Source organism: Solenopsis invicta, chromosome 5 (assembly GCF_016802725.1).
Source record: "Solenopsis invicta isolate M01_SB chromosome 5, UNIL_Sinv_3.0, whole genome shotgun sequence".
Lineage (NCBI taxonomy): Eukaryota > Metazoa > Arthropoda > Insecta > Hymenoptera > Formicidae > Solenopsis > Solenopsis invicta.
Window position 1 is genome coordinate 19,661,099 of NC_052668.1, and position 17,037 is coordinate 19,678,135.

General features: G+C 33.3%; 3 protein-coding genes across 3 annotated transcripts; 1 reads left to right on the plus strand and 2 right to left on the minus strand.

The window, feature by feature from the left end:
- Positions 1-2,067: 2,067 nt before the first annotated feature.
- Positions 2,068-5,003, minus strand: LOC105203269 (putative nuclease HARBI1). Its single transcript, XM_039449749.1, has 4 exons — positions 4,608-5,003; positions 3,219-3,505; positions 2,504-3,086; positions 2,068-2,380 (listed from the first exon to the last, which is right to left on the minus strand). The coding sequence occupies exons 1-4, from the start codon at positions 4,823-4,825 to the stop codon at positions 2,371-2,373; spliced, it is 1,098 nt and encodes a 365-aa protein (XP_039305683.1). The 5' UTR covers positions 4,826-5,003; the 3' UTR covers positions 2,068-2,370.
- Positions 5,004-5,297: 294 nt separating this feature from the next.
- LOC105205629 (NEDD8-activating enzyme E1 catalytic subunit) lies at positions 5,298-10,783 on the plus strand. Its single transcript, XM_011175043.3, has 5 exons — positions 5,298-5,484; positions 5,557-5,833; positions 6,342-6,702; positions 6,799-7,128; positions 7,936-10,783. Exons 2-5 carry the CDS (start codon positions 5,586-5,588, stop codon positions 8,317-8,319), a joined length of 1,323 nt encoding a protein of 440 aa, XP_011173345.1. The 5' UTR covers positions 5,298-5,484; positions 5,557-5,585; the 3' UTR covers positions 8,320-10,783.
- On the minus strand, positions 9,960-14,530 carry LOC105205630 (proliferation-associated protein 2G4). Its single transcript, XM_011175045.3, has 7 exons — positions 14,222-14,530; positions 12,965-13,199; positions 12,556-12,718; positions 12,272-12,451; positions 11,865-12,113; positions 11,641-11,787; positions 9,960-10,949 (listed from the first exon to the last, which is right to left on the minus strand). Exons 1-7 carry the CDS (start codon positions 14,304-14,306, stop codon positions 10,845-10,847), a joined length of 1,164 nt encoding a protein of 387 aa, XP_011173347.1. The 5' UTR covers positions 14,307-14,530; the 3' UTR covers positions 9,960-10,844.
- Positions 14,531-17,037: the final 2,507 nt, after the last annotated feature.

Here is a 17,037-nt window from a genome sequence, read left to right on the forward strand (position 1 = left end):
ATAAAATTAATAATTCGGATACAGGTGGTGGAAAAGCGAACATCACTGCAGATGATCCTATTGCAGAACGGGTTAAGACTATTATCCAGCCATCAGTTGAAGGTTTACAAAATAGGTTCGACAGCGATTATATTCCAGGTAAAATATAAAATAATTTTATAATTTAAAAAATAAAGATCTTTACAACTTTATAATTAAAATAAAAGAACATAAAAATGAAATATTTTTATATATTAGCAGTATGAGTACTATAGGATCATGTATTTTATAAATAAATAATATGCAAAATGGCTCATGCAAAATTTAGTACCTCAATATTTTACTTTTTACTTTTTACTTTATTCTTTTTAAGGTCAAAATTAATAAATGTTAATATTTATTTTCTTTATTAGTGTTTTAACACACACATTAATGTGAAGGGTTCTTGAAACAAAGGATAATTATCGAATTATTGCTACTTAGCAGGAATTAATACAGACAAAAGAATATAGAATCCAGATAAATAAAAAATGTATAGATGATAGTCTAATATTATAAATATACAGCCTTTGCCTAATATTTTCGGCAAAGGCTGTATATTTATAATATTAGACTATAATAATACAATAATATATAATATATATATATATATATATATATGTATTGTAGGTATAGATAATTCCCAATGCAGTAACGATGAGATTATACTCGAAAATGAAGACTTTGGTCCAATTGAAGTATGTAAATTCGAATATAACTTTCATATTTTATATTTTGACATTTGAAATGTTACTACTAAAAACATTGTTTTAAAATATTTGTATTTGTCACAGATACTTGAAGACGAAAATTTAAACGATGTAATTCTAACTGAATGGACACTAGCCAAGCTCACTTCTGAAAATAACAAATTGCCCTTATCAAAGAGAAAAGATGCAGATGAATTGACATTTGGAGATATTGAAAAACTGTTTCACACACAATCCAGCGGTAGAATACATACTCCAGTAACAAATAATAATAAAAAAGTAACAAATAATACAACAAATAATTCAATGACAAATGATCCTATAACAAATACTTCAGCAACAAATAATTCAATAGCAAATAATCTAGTAACAAAAAATCCAACTATAAATAATCCAATAACAAATAATACAGTAACAATGAATTCAGTAACTCAAAAATCAATCTTAAAACGTAAGAGATCAAAACAGCTTCAAATAAGTGCTGGTAAACGAAATGATCGGTTTTATGACCTGGCAGAATCCAAACTGGAATTAGTAAAAATGATGAAAGAGGATATGCGTAAAAAATCTGCTCTAGAAATATCAATTTTTGAACTGCAATTAGAAAAAGAGGAACTTCAAATTGAAATACTTAAAAAACAGTTGAAATCTTACGACAGATAAAAATCAATAAAAACGTTTTATTTTTTTTTGTTTTTTTTTCAATTTACAATATGTTTTATATTACAGAAAGATTCCATTATTTTTTCAATTATGTAATTTGTTAAAGCTGTTCCTTTTTAATTACTTTGTAAGTTGCTTCGTTCATTATTATTTTTTATATTAAAACAAAATCAAAGAATGCTAATCAAAAAATGCTTTAAACCCTTAATAGTGGGTGCTTTCCAACAAACATCGCAGGCGACACAGTACGACGCTGTGTCCATTAGTGTGAGAGAGAAGATTTTAGTTGTCTCACTCACATTAATGGACACAGTGTCGCAGTGTGTCGCCTATGTTTATTGGAAAGCACCCAGTATTAACTTGATTGTGCTGTAAGCTGTTTATTTTAAGTGTAACACAAATTAAACAGCTAAAACAGGCTAGTGAGACTGTTTTTTATTTTAAGTTTATTTTAAGATATATATAAAGTAACGAAGAGACTGTAATTTGTTATTTAAAAATACCAAAGCATTACAAAATAAGCAAGTGATACAATGAAGTAAATATTTAATTATTTTACAATTATTCTTTAATATTTTACAAAGTATTTGGATACAAAAAATATAAAATACGTGTTATATTTGAAAATAAATATTTATTGTACAACAATATATATTTAATATATTAAGCATAAATGTATAAAAATAAATGGCATTTTTATTAATTTTTAAGTTTTCTAATTTACAAGCTTTTGCCAAAGACGATCGAGTGATTCTTCACAAAACATACGGAATCGACTTTATTCGTCGAAAATCTCTGTTCATCTTCGCACGGTTCACCACTTCATGGCTTGCTGTTTATCGATGTTGTACATCTGATACTCCTTGCTATAATTTATATGTAAAAATGTAACCGCCTTTATTGGAATCACGGGTGTTCTGCGTGACAATTGACAACATTTCCTCTCTGTATATATATTTATTCAACCACCAAGAGTGATCTACAACAAACTGAAAAAAATAAAATATTAATAACAATGTGACTGTATAATTTTATTTTACAGTTTTGAAACAACTACAATATTTTCTATTTTTAAGTTTCCTAGCTACTAATTTACTGTATATTTCTTTTACCTTTGAAAATAATTGTTGATTAATGCATGCTGCAAAGCATTATTATTTTGTGCATCATTTCTGCAAGGTATATTTCCGTTTTCTAAGATATGTTCCCATGGAGCAGGCAAATGAAAATCAGGATCATCTGGTGGTAATTGATCTCCAGCACGCCGAGCAATATTATGCAACACAGCAGTTGCAACAATAACTGGTAATACTTTTTCAACTTTTTGAAAACGAGATCCAAGTGCTAATATAGGGAATCTTCTTTTCCATATTCCAAAAAGACGCTCGACAATATTACGTGTTCGTATGTGTGATTCATTATATAGCTGTTCTGCTTCAGTTCGTGGATTTTGTAAAGGAGTCATAAGATACGAACGAACTGGATAACCGCCATCACCCAAAAGAAAACAATTTTCAAAAGTTCCAGCCTCAAATAAAGCACGTATTCTAGAATTGTTAAATATTGTAGCATCGTGTACGGATCCTTGCCAGCGAGCCACAATATCGGTTATCTCTAAATTTGCATTGCTGATAGCTTGTACATTAATAGAAAAATACCCTTTTCTATTTCTAAAATATTCAGCATCGTTTCCACCTGTAAAGAATAATCTCACAATCAGTATTCTCAGTCAATACTTTTAGCAATCAATAAATAATGATCAAATATCATTATGCTAATATTTTTATCACAAATATAATTTTTATATATTATATTCATATCACTCACCAAATGACTGTATTTTTACATGAGTGCAATCAATGCAACCGATTACTCTTGGAAATCGTGCAATATCAAAAAACTTGATTTGCTCTCTTTTTATTTCGCCAGGAAGAATAGGAAACTTAATAAATCTCGGTCTAAGACGGGCAATCGCGTTGGTCACCCGATGAATAATTCTATGAGCAGTTGATTTGCTTACTCCAGAAAAATCAGCAGCTGATAACATGTGATTTCCCGTTGCATAAAACCTCAATGTCAGAAGGAGCTGATTTATTGGAGATACTGCATTATTTCTAAATAACAAAACCAATTTTGCTTCAATTAACTTAAAATAATACAAAAGGCTCATTTTGAATAAAATTCAGTAATAAACGTTCATATGGGCTTTGAGCCAAGCAAATTATTCTTGACAATTTTAATATAAAATTTTATAACAATGATATAATAATGATATAATAATTACATCTATTGATAAACAAGTATATTTTAGATAAATATTTCAATGTTATAATAATGATCTTTTTTAGTGCCGATGACAGGTATAATCATTATGACGAATAAATTGAAATTTGTACAGAGTTTAGATGTGTAAATACCAAAAACTGCAACGCATAGATATTATTATTATTATGTAATGACGTACCATAATTTAATTTGTTTATTAATCTGTTAGCAACAATTAGCTCATTGTCTTAAAGCCCATATAAATGTCTATTACTTATATTACTTTTTTTGTCTTTTATACATTTAATAATTGTTAAAATATAAAATATATTACAAATTTTTGATACGTTGAGGCACTTAAACATACAATTACCATAATTTTGTTAATAGCCCATACAGCACCAAATATTGCAGTATATTCCAACAATGCTGTAGCAATATTGCAACATTTCAATAATATTGTACCAATATTTCTGCAAAATTGTTGAAAAATTCTGTAAATATATGTTGTATGGAGTGCTCTGTGCGTTAATAATTGTTATTGACTTTATTAAATTCATTATAATTAATTTTTATTATTACTGTATTCAGTTATAGTTACGATGACAATAGTTATTTTGAAAAAATAATGAACAAATTTTAAATTTTCTTCTTACATGTTTCCAAATCAGTTTGAACTAAACAATTAAATTCAATTGTTACTGTAAAAATTTACAATTTATTAAGTACATTAAACATTGGAACACTAATTAGAAAAGAATTTCTCATAAAATAAAGAACAACAAATTAGAATAAAAGACGAAATTGAGTTTTGAAAAAAATAAATAAATCTAAAAGACAACCACTCGAAATAAAAAACACTGTTCTTTAGAAAAACACATATATGGTCATCGTAATTATAGTATGTAATCTATAAGTACTAATTTAATAATATTACAAAACTATTCTTACTGTTCTGTTTTATGAGAAATTTCTTCTTCGATTTCTCTTAAGACTGTAGTAACAGATTCCTTGGTTAAGCGAAATCGAGCATGAAAATCAATGTCATCAAATTCTTCAAAATATGACGGTCGTCTTCTAATTATTCTCGGGCGTCGATTTATTATTTGCACAAAATCTTCATCGTCAGATGACGATAACACATATTCCAGAGCCATATCTTGCAACATAACCTTTTTACAATTCCGTGGGGATATCAACCATGAAGCACAATACTCGAAAGTTTACGCTGAAAGCAGTAGCGCTGCAGTATTAAACCTCGGTTATCTACCTTAAACGCCCGAATTTCGCCGTTCAACTTTAACCGCAGTTTAACAACGTTAACCGAGGTTTAAGACAGTTGTGGGACACAATATTTACCGTAAACCAAGTTTAAAGGTTTAAACTCCGGTTAAACTAAGTTGTGAAACTGGCCCTTAGAATTATATTTCAACCAATTAAAACAAAATGGATTAAAATTATTTAATTCATCAAATTTGAATCTTCAATTCGCAATCCTCTCATTTTACATGAAAAATTTGTCAAGTAACCGGGTCAATTATCCAATGAAGACTGTTAAAATTCTGTAGACGAATATAGAAATTCCCTATCGGTTAGCGAATGGAAACGAAAAGCGACGGCGCAAAGAGGTTATAATTGACCATGCAATTTTTATTTTTTGATAGCTGTCATATCGATGAACTACCGACGAAGAAACTAGAAAATTTCAATATCGAATTTAATATATAATTGTTGTAAGGGAGACGTGAAGCGATACATGTCTTAAAGAGGACAGGAGAAAAATTGTGTCCGAGAAAGAAATAGAAAAAGGAGACGACACGTATCGGAGGTACGAGCCAGAGCCTCTTTGGACTTGCGCCGCGCGAAGCTTTGTTCGTCGAATTTCACTTTCTTTTTCCAGATCGAAAGTTGTGCGATCGATCGGCAATAATGAGCTCCGATTACATGCAGAGACGATGGAGTAGCTTGCGGAAGGTACTGGAGAGATCGGGCCCGTTTTGCCCGCCGGACTTTGAGCCGTCCACCGATAATCTGCAAATGCTTTTGGATCGCTGTAGGGTGCTCGTTGTCGGTGCCGGTGGTCTAGGATGTGAGTTGCTTAAGAATCTCGCCCTGATGGGATTCAGACACCTTCACGTCATCGACATGGACACGATCGAGTTGTCTAACCTCAATCGGTAGGCAGGTTACGCGACGCGAGTCTCGTGTGTAAAATATTTTATATATATTTTAATAATATTATAGTATATATTCTCTACACTTTAATAATATTATTACATTAGAATATATAGAAATGTTTTTTTTTTATATTTTAATAATATTTTTATACAGAGTGTCTTGAATCTAATTGTTAAAACTTTGGGAATATGTGGAGGGTCGAGAACAATAGTTCTTCTCAGAGATTGCAAAAAGATAATTTTGTTTTTTGAATTTTTTTCGAAACGAAACAAAACAAAACGAGCAAATCTTTAAAGAACATTTTTCTTAGCATATCCATCTGCGTGTTTCTAAAAATTTGACATTATAATTCATTTATTCTATAATTTAATTTCCAAGTACTAAATATGCAATTTTCTTTTTTTCTCTTTGAAAATATTGTGGCTTGTAAGAAAGATTATTTATAAATATTTTATTAAAGATATAAAGGATTTTTCTCATCTTCAAGGATCTTTTCAAATGTTATAGACAGTTCCTGTTTCGTCATAAAGACATTGGCTCTTATAAAGCGGAGACAGCTGCCAAGTTTATCAATGCCAGAGTTCCTGGCTGTCGTGTGGTTGCTCACAATTGCGAGATACAAGCCAAAAGCGAAGCGTTCTTCCAAGAGTTTCATATTGTAATATGTGGGTTAGATTCAATTGTTGCAAGAAGGTGGCTCAATGGTATGCTATTGTCTTTGCTCGTCTATGAAAATGGTGAGTTGGATAAGACAAGTGTGATACCCATGATTGACGGTGGGACCGAGGGTTTCAAGGGAAACGTTCGAGTTATATTTCCTGGTGTAAACCCTTGTATCGAGTGTACTTTGGACCTTTATCCACCACAAGTGAGCACAGTTTTCAATAATCATATCTTCAAGACTTGATATTATTGATAGATCGACTAGTTTCATATGTTAGAAATTTGTTTGTACCTCACATAGGTCACATATCCTTTATGTACGATAGCCAATACCCCGCGTTTGCCCGAACATTGCATAGAGTATGTAAAGGTGATTCAGTGGCCAAAGGAAAATCCTTTTGATTGCGCTATTGATGGAGATGATCCTCAGCATATAAACTGGATTTACGAAAAGTCGAACGACAGAGCAGCGCAATTCGGTATACAGGGCTTGACGTACAGGCTCGTGCAAGGTGTCGTCAAGAATATTATACCCGCGGTGGCGTCAACGAACGCCGTTATCGCCGCCGCCTGCGCGACAGAAGCGTTCAAGCTCGCAACAAGTTGTAGCGCATCTTTAAATAATTACATGGTACATTAATTATATATGATAAATCAGTAATATATGTCGTTGCAGACAAAATGGCAGGCTTGTATCAGATGCGTTGAAAATTGAGGATTGTAAATTGGAGATTAAAATTTAATCAATTAGATAACTTGAAGTTCTTTAGTTTGAAAAAGTGAAGAAGTCACTTTATATTTTTACATACTCTTTAACACAAACTTTTGCCATTGCTATCTTCAAAATAATAAATAACAAATCAATTTAAACAAAAACAATAATTGTTCATTTAAAAACGCGCGCGCGCGCACACACACACGTGTGCGTTTGTGTGTGTGGAAAAGATTCATAATAATTAATAAATGACATTTACATTTTTACTAGTATAAATGTCATGTTTAAAGAGAATTATGTAATTCGCGAATATTTCATGTAATACTTTATTTTTTAATTCCAAACAGAAAATATTTTTTATAAACTTTATTTTTTTTTTAATGTAAATAGTGTTTCAAAGTTTTTATAGTGTTTGCGATTTTCGTCCCATAAAACTCACAATGCTATTTAGAAAATTATATTTTAAGTTTAAAAAAGCTATGGTTCAAAAATTAAAAAAAATAGAAAAATATCTTTATATTAATTGTAAACTTATTCTTAAAATTTGACCAGTGTTTTGTTCAGATCGATTAAATTCTAATCTCTAATTCATAGTTCCTGATTTTCAATTCGCATTTGATAACATAATTTATTTATATTACGTACATTTATATTTCGCAAAAGTAAGTCACGTTAATCTTGATAAGATAAACAATAAAAAAATAATACCCATCTTATTTTTAGGTGCTCAATGACGTAGATGGAGTTTACACGTATACTTATGAAGGAGAGAAAAAAGAAAATTGCTTGGGGTGTAGTCAAATACCGCGAGAGATCGAGATCAAAGATTCGAAATGTAAACTACAAAATTTAATAGATCTCCTTTGTGAACGGCCGGATCTGCAAATGAAAAATCCTGGGCTTACAGCTAATATAGATGGTAAATATAAAACTCTGTACATGCGAATGGTGGCAAGCATCGAGGAAAAGACTCGCGAGAATTTATCCAAGACTTTGATCGAGTTAGGTTTAAAAGACGGTAGTGAAATAAATGTTGCCGATATTACGACTCCAAGTACAATTACTTTAAAATTGAAATTTCCGCAGGGCAATAGCGCGAATCAATAATTGTTCCGAAAATTTATTTTTCAAGCATCTTATTTCCTACTTATGTCTGCTATTTAAATTTAAAAGTAATCTGAAAAATAAAGAAATAATGAAATATAACAAAGTTAAGAATTACTCATATACCATATAAGACGTTTTTTTATGCGTTGGGTTGTACCAAATCACCTTATCATGTAAAATATATCGAAATTAATATAATTATATATTTGATAGTAATTGCTTCAAAATGTCAATATTATTGGTATTTTTAAATTGACATTAAAGACTTTTATAGTGATTCGTGAACACAACAAAGCATACACAGAGTGTCCTAAAATCATCAGAGACATCTCTCTAATGATAAATTCTTAGAACAATTTATAGTTTTCTTTAACGTTGAGATATTAATAATTTTCGAATAATAAATAATTGAAAATGAAGAGTTTTTCGCAAATTGAATTTTCAAGAATTAAAGTTTCATCCTGCATTTAATTTTAGACTCAGCTTAAAGAAATATTGAACATAGTCAAATAGATGCATAATGTAAAAAATAAGAAAGTTGTAATAAATAATTTTCTTCAATATTTAAAAAATCCATGAATAATATAAGAAAAACGAACAAATCAATTTGTAAGTCAATAAAGAAACACATTTAGTTTTTAAACAACAAAGATACGACTTAAATACTGTTCTATATTTCTGTACTTACATGCTCTCTCTCTCTCTCTTTCTCTCTCTCACATCTCTGATCAGAGATCATATATGTCTTAGCAAAATTATATTCAAATTATAATCTCAACAAGGGATAATTCAAGAAATTCGGTATATAATTATAAATTCAAATTGATGAAATTTTTCTTTTTGCTTTTCTACAAATATGTAATATTTTGCAAATTACACATATTTAACTGTACTGAGAGAGAAATGGAATAATAATTCGTGAAATATATGAGTGTCAAAATTTATACTTATCGTCAAGCATTTTTATAACAATTTCTTTTTTTTCACATCATTGAATTAAATTTTATACTCTGTATGAATTTTGTGCACAGTCCTCGTTTGCAAAAAATTTCATACATTTGTTTCATTACTCTCTATGTGTCTGTGAATATGTATGTATGTACGTGTGTATATATAAATTATTCATTTTTCAATGAATTAATTTGTTAAGATCTCATCTAATTTGAAAAAAATATCAGAAGTAAATATTAAAAGTCTCTTTAAATATGATTTTGTTCTAAACATGATTGCAATTACGAAATGATATACAGGCAAATGATGGACAGTGCACAATGATCTTTTTGTTATACAAGCACACTTTGTAACATTCGACGTATGCACAACTTGAGTAGAAAAAATATGTATAACAGATACATTTTATCTATCCTTCTTATATAAAACTATTATTATATAATATTAATTTTTATAATTTACGGTTTGTAGCAAGTCGGTAAGTCAATTAACTGCTTCCCAAGAATATGCTTTCTTGCGAAGATCTTTTGTCTCGCTCAAATAAACTTTCATTTAATATTAAAGATGCATTTCCAGCTGCTACTAACAATTTTTACTCTGCACACAAGTCATAAATTGCACAGAGTAGAAGACTTATATAATTTATCTTTTTATCGGTCAAGGGTATTTTCGCAACGAAACACTCGAAGAATCATTGGCATTTCATTGTTTATGCAGTGCCCAAGAGTGGACATTCCTCCAATTATACAATTTGAAGTTAAACGTTATAGCATAGTTTTTGTAACTGGATATAAAATTGCGCAGAACTAGCAATGAACATGAAAGGGAATCGTATTTTTCGGAAATATTCAAAAGTTACAATATACAACTCGCCTATCCATAAAATGAAATTTTCGTATTTAAAATATTGTAAATTACACATTAATGTAAATCGAATAGGTGAGCTCTATAATTTATCAATTATATGGAAAAGCGAAAATAATCATTAATTTCCATACGATTCACTTCTCTCAGTTCAGCCCCAATCTAAATATTATAATTTCACAGAAAACGATCACACAGGATTGTTATGTACGAAATGTTAGTTCAAAGATTGAAACGCAATATACAATTGTGCAAATAATGGTCATATGAATAATCATCAATTTGCGTATAGTAATACCATAGTCGATTAAAAGATAGTTTGGTATAAAAACTTAAGCGTTGATAAAGTTGTGGCGTAATGTGTGATAAAATTCAAATTTCCTCGGTAGAACAGCAAGGCTCGACACTTTTCTCGGGAATGAATGAATGAAAAAAAATGTGTGTGTGTGTGTGCGCGTGCGCGCGCGTACTAGAGACACGTAATTGCTGACAATTCATACAGGGGTATACGACAATTCATACAGGGATAATACGAAGCACAGCATTGTAATTTGTGCAATGTGTTTCTGGATAAAGGTATGGTTGTGCTGATTGTTGAATGAACTGTGATCGAAAGAGTGTCCAGCCTCGGCCGCTTTGAACCACTAAATAAAAAAAATCGGAGTAGTGCACGATGCCGGTAAGTCATGGTATGCGTTAAAATGACAATGTTAGGCCTTAGCATCAACTTCCATGGCAACGTCTCCTACAGCTTTCTCGGCCTTCTTTTTCTTCTTTTTCGCCGATTTCGGATTTGCCGAGGAATACAAAAGATTCTGCAATTTTCAATCATAGATAAAATAATCAATATTCTAGGTAAAGTAACAACAATGAGTTACAAAGTTATTATTTTTCTTAAGATTTTCTAGTCTTTTCGTATAATATATAAGAACTTTTCTAAATTTTTTCAAATTATTCGATCATATAGTTTTTGTTAAATAATTATTAAAAATAGCACCGAATCTTATTGGAAGGAGAGTTTTAATTATAGATAGAATTTCGAAAAAAACTAGAATCGAGTTTAAAGAAAGAATCGAGTTTAAATAATTAGGAATTAAAAAAAGCAAGACTTTATCGTATCATTTTCGCGAAAGAGTATAAAATGTACATGAATTATGATTCTCTTTAAATATGACATTACACTAGTGAAAATGTGGCAAAATTATTTGTTACTACGTTTAAGTCATTATTATAAACTTTAAAACAATTTTTTTTCATATAAATATTATTATTTATCAATATTAAAAACTGTTTTTAATAAATTATCGTTTTATTTTATTTCAATTTTGTTCAATATTATTATTTTGAAGAGGGCAATGTCAAAAACTCTTGTGTTCAAAGATATATATGGTCATTTAATTTTTTTACAAATTTTAAATTGGAGAACTTGTTTAATTTAAAATACTGGATATAAGACTACATAGAACTAGCACTGAATTTGAATGAACTTCAAGAATTTCTACGTACCTTCAATTCAGGATCGTCCACGACACAGTCAGACTGGTACATATCAAGGTCAAAAGGAATTCCTGTAATTCTATGAGGTCCGTTAGGCATTAAGAGTACCGTAAATTTGAATTGTGCCGCGTACTCGTTTGGTTTTTCATAGAGAACCTGTATGAAACAATGTAATATTAGAATTTTGTTATATTACTTGACAGCCAATAAATACATATAAATGACAGTCTTACTTGGAATGGCTCGATCAACCTATGATTTACACATTCAACTACAGCCATTTTTGCTTTTTTCTCATCTTCGAAGGTACGTAAGTTGAAGGGCATAAGACCATGCTTATGGGAGACTTCCGAATAAAACATGCGAGACGCTTTCAGTTTAAGCTGATATGTCTCCTCTGTCTTCTTGTATATTGTAACCCGAGTGTCCTGTTCCCTTCCTATTCCTTCACCTGTGCTAACTAGTACATCCATTGCATATACCTGAAATTAATCGTGTAGAATAAATTAAAGCTTATTTTGTAAAATCTCAATATCTATATAATTTTACATAATTTTTTATTTCAACATTCTTTTCTTTTTGAAGCTATAATTTATAATGATCATTATTTTAGTCTATCTATATATCTGTTTAAATGTACCTCATGAGTCTCGAGAGTATACTTTTCATGCTCCTTCTTTTGTGCATCGTTTGGATTCTGGATTATTGTTTTTTCTCCATCGATCTTAAATTGTTTTAACTGATGACTTAGCATACCTTCGATTGGTTTACACTTATAGGCATCACATATTTTTTCTACAGTGCCCGTTATCGTGTAAGTCTAAAATACATAAATTATATTATCAGAGTATGTTTATTAAAATTTTATTTTCATAACATAAAAAAAGATGAAAACAATAGCAAAAAAAGTATTCTCAATCTTACCTCTGTACCTGGCTTTAAAAGCCGTAATGCAGCTTGAGAAGCATAGTGTGCAGCTAAAACTACATCGGCTTTTCTGCCTGTCACTTTCTTCTCTGGTAAAGATCCTATGACAATAGTATGTGCCACTACAGCTATGAAACCATCGACATGTGCTCCAAGATCACTGTAATTATATACAATTATGTATAATATCAATTACATAAAACTGATGATTGAAGAGTGAAATGTCAACCATTATTATTATTATTATTGTAATTATTATTGCAATTCAAATAGTATTATAGTGACGTAACTTTTGAGGAGAACTGATTACAAATGTAATGATATTATTTTACATATATAAAATGCTGTTAAAAATACATTTCTCAAAAAGAGATTATAAAGAAGCAATTTCTATGGAAAAACTTACACTTTAACCATGTCTTCATCTTTGAGAATGAGATCAGGTTCACTAGCAATAGGAGAGAAATGACAAATGCAATTGTTGACTGATATGCACGTTGGAAAAGCAATCCCCTTTTTAAGCTCTTTCTCCTTTTTAAAGACCTTACTGGTTTCCTCAGTAAGTATTTTGTCACCAAACTCACATATCTCTCTCACAGAAGCTCCAGCAATACATTTGTTTAAAACTTGTTTCAATACTCCTGCAAAACATACAGACATTGTATAATTTAATTATGAAAAAAGCTACATATCGAAATAATTGAACTTTGATATTGACAAAAACACGAGGAAAGCTATTTTGATGAATGCCAAATAGAAGGTAGTTATGACTCATGCTGACTCAAAGTATCTTAATACTAGAGTACTGTGAGTAAATTTCATCCAAGTGTTAATTCAAGTTCAGTACAATTTTTATTATAAACTTGATAGCTTAAATATCTAATTTTTTGATAACTTAAAATAACAATCAGATTTTGTTAACATAAAAATAATGTTAGTTATCTTAATATGTTACAATCTACAAAGTAGAAAAAGAGTTTTAAGTCTTGACCTTGTGAGGAAATTTTTACATAGATCAGTGTTAATGTAAAAAGAATATGGAGTAGCACTTCAAAATTGAGTGAAACAGAAAGGTGCAAACGATCATGTGATTACATGACTAGATTAAAGCCCCATTCTACCAATGTAGATTAGCTTTGATCTCAGTTTAACTTAATCTTTATCTTTGGTTCTAAGAATTGGAAAAAGATAAAGAGTAAGTTAAACCGAGATCAAAGTTAATCCATGCTGGTGGAAATGGATACAAATGATACTAATGGAAAAAGAAAAAAAACAAGGATGATTGGTCAAACTCCGATTAACTAGATCGCAGATTAAATTACGAATATTGTCTTGTCAATAAAAACAGGTCAATAAATTTTCTGTTGTTCGACATATGGAAAAGGGATTAAAGAATCGCACAGTTAAAAATGTTGCTTCTTCACTGATAGAACTAATCAGCGGAGATCGAATTAACAGGGAGATATTCATGCTCGATGAGCAGAAGGACTGGTATGAAAAAGGGAAAAGCGTCGCCGTCGCGAGCGGATAACGCCGAGCGGCCACGTTATGGTCTAGCACATGGTCCTGGCGGCCGGCATTGGCGCGCCGTGTATTCCATATGGCGACACACGCCCGCGACCGCGCGGCCTCCCGCGCGAACACGCGCCATCAATTTTCTTACGGTTCACGATCTCGCCGGCCATTTTATACTTGGTGACAACCAAGTCCTCGGCGATGGTCTTCTCGGTCTCTTCCTTGTCCGCCATATCTTCGAGTATACTGGTATCCGCGATCACGTGACTTAACAGCTTCCTCGACGAGATACCTCTCTCTAGCACCTCTTGATACGCACGAATCGACACTGATCGACACGACGGTTAACGATAGTAGGCGCTAACCAACACGGATGACGACCACTAGCGGCACCAGCTCCACTAACGACCACGAGCCAACGAGCAGAGAGAAGCCCGAGAGAGCGGTCATCCCCATCGACATACAGAATGGACTGCTGATGACCGTGGTGGGGGTAGAAAGACACATAGAGTGAGAGGCAGACAATACGAAGAACGTTCGTTCTCTGTCTACTAAGTTTGATTGGTTGTTGTGGCCCCAGCAACCAATCAGACTTAGTAGACAGAGAACGAACGTCTTCGTATTGTCTGCCTCTCACTCTATGTGTCTTTCTACCCCCACCACGGTCATCAGCAGTCAATTCTGTATGTCGATGGTCATCCCGGCTTCCTTTTTCCTTTTTCGTGGAATCAATTGAATCCCCTAGTGTCCCTATAGAGTCCGACCACACTGTTTTCATTGGTCAGACTTCAAAATGGCGTCACCAATCACACAGCACAGAAAACGTGTTGTATGTAGTACATATGTATATACATACGTTTAAATTTTTCTTATGCTAATCGCTTTCGCGCGACTAACCGATTCGTCGCACTACACCGGCGATAATTTACGCGAACGCAATGAGGATAAGGCGATAAGCGAATTGTAGGAGCGAATATACAAATTAGGCCTGTTCGTGTTGCTGCCCTTTTTGAATTAATTTCTTTGTCGTCTCTCTCTTTTTTACGATCGAATATATATTTATCTCATCTCAAGTGCAAAAATTTTTAGGGATTTCAAGCAACTTGAACAGACCTATTGACTCACCGTTCGCTGTTGATCGCTCCGTTTACTGTCCTGCTCCGTCTCGGCCGCAGCTCTCAAACGTTCGAGTCCGTCCAAGATCTTCCCTCGCAACGATTCGTCTCGTGATTCACCCTTGACACGAACGCGCGACCCTTCGTTTTCGACGCATCCGGTATTCACGCCCGTCGAAAACTCGAGATACGAGGCCACGGAGAAAATGCGATACGCATCACGCATGCATCGTATCCGACACAACGGATGTTTACACAAACGCCCGCCACTTAGTGGTAACATACGTACTGGCTGTTTGCCATAACTTGACTGTCGACACTCCACGGTATTCTCGAAACGTTCATTCGCGTTAGAAACTCGCGTACGAAAGAACGAGCCGGAGGAGGATGCGCGAGTTGAAACGCGCTGCGACGCACCACAACCTTCCGCCGTCCTACCTAACCGACCGGCCGGTGACCGCTGCCACTGCGCACCACTGCGTAGCGGCGTGACGCGCGTTGACGCGTGACGTGTGACTGTCGTGTGGCCGCGCCTGCGCGCCGCTGCGCCGCTGCGCCGCTGCGCCGCTGCGCGCTCGCTACGCCACGTGAACTCACACGGAGTAGTCGGTCGGTCTGGCAGAACGGTCAGGACGGTCAGGACGGGCAGGATGGCGCGGCGCCTTTCGACTAGCATCCTCGTCGTTCCGTACGAGTGAGTGCTTCGAAAATGCCGTCAAGTGTCGGGCGCGTTCGTGTAAACATCCGTTGTGTCGAATACGATGCACAGTGCGAAGTCGTGTCGCGTTTAATCGTGTTTCGGCATCTTCTCCGTGACTTCGTATCTCAAGTTTTCGACGGGCGTAAGTATATACCGCAATTGTCGAAAACGAAGGGTTTTGCACGTTTGTATCAAGGGTGAATTGAGACGAATCGCGATGCTCGCGAGGAGGATCTTGGGCATATTCGAACGTTCGAGAACTGGACGATGGACGGGAGTGACCAGCGGCGAACGGTGAGTCAATTTGTACTTGTATTTACTGTTTATTCGCTCCAACATTTCAGTATTCGCGCCTCGTCTCGTTTGTGCTCGCATAAATTGCGAAAAGACGACTCGATGAATTACGCGAAACTCATTGGGATAGGAAAAATTTGAAGCTCGTGTACTTGGCGCTCTTTTCGCCAGGTATGCCAACAGTGACGCGGGTGACGTGCTTCCGAGGTCTAAAGGTGCAATTTCACGCAGCGAGTAAAAGCTGGCGTTTTACCCCCACTCAATCGCAACGCAAAGCAGCGTTAAAAAGCTAAACGCTATCGCCTCTATCTTTTTCATGTAGCGAATAAAAGCTGGCGTTTTACTCTTACTCCACCCAACTCCACCGCATCGCAAAGCAGCGTTAAAAGCGGCAATTGCTAAGTACATAATCTGACATAACCGCAAAAATAGAGTTGGAATATTATAATCAATATATCGAGTTTGTAAAATATTATAAACACATAGTGGCGGTTATAGCTGAAATTAGAAGACGACGTATAGCTGCTGCAATTGCTGCAATGTATTTGTTAAAAAAAGAAAAAGAAATAGATAAAAAAAAAGTTTTTGGTAGCTCCGATTTTTGTAAATTGTAATGAGCACAGTTTCTTTTTTGCATCGGGCCAAAATTGTTACTAATGTATTTACCGCTTTTAGGATAAAAATAATATGAATTTTTATCTATGTAACATTCATTATATCCCTCCATACAAGAGTGCCGATATATTTCTTCACTTTCTTGTATGGTACAAACAATTATTTTGCACACACCACAAGTATATGAGGGTATAACAGAATTTCCTACAATATAAAAAAACACAGTTATTAATACAATAT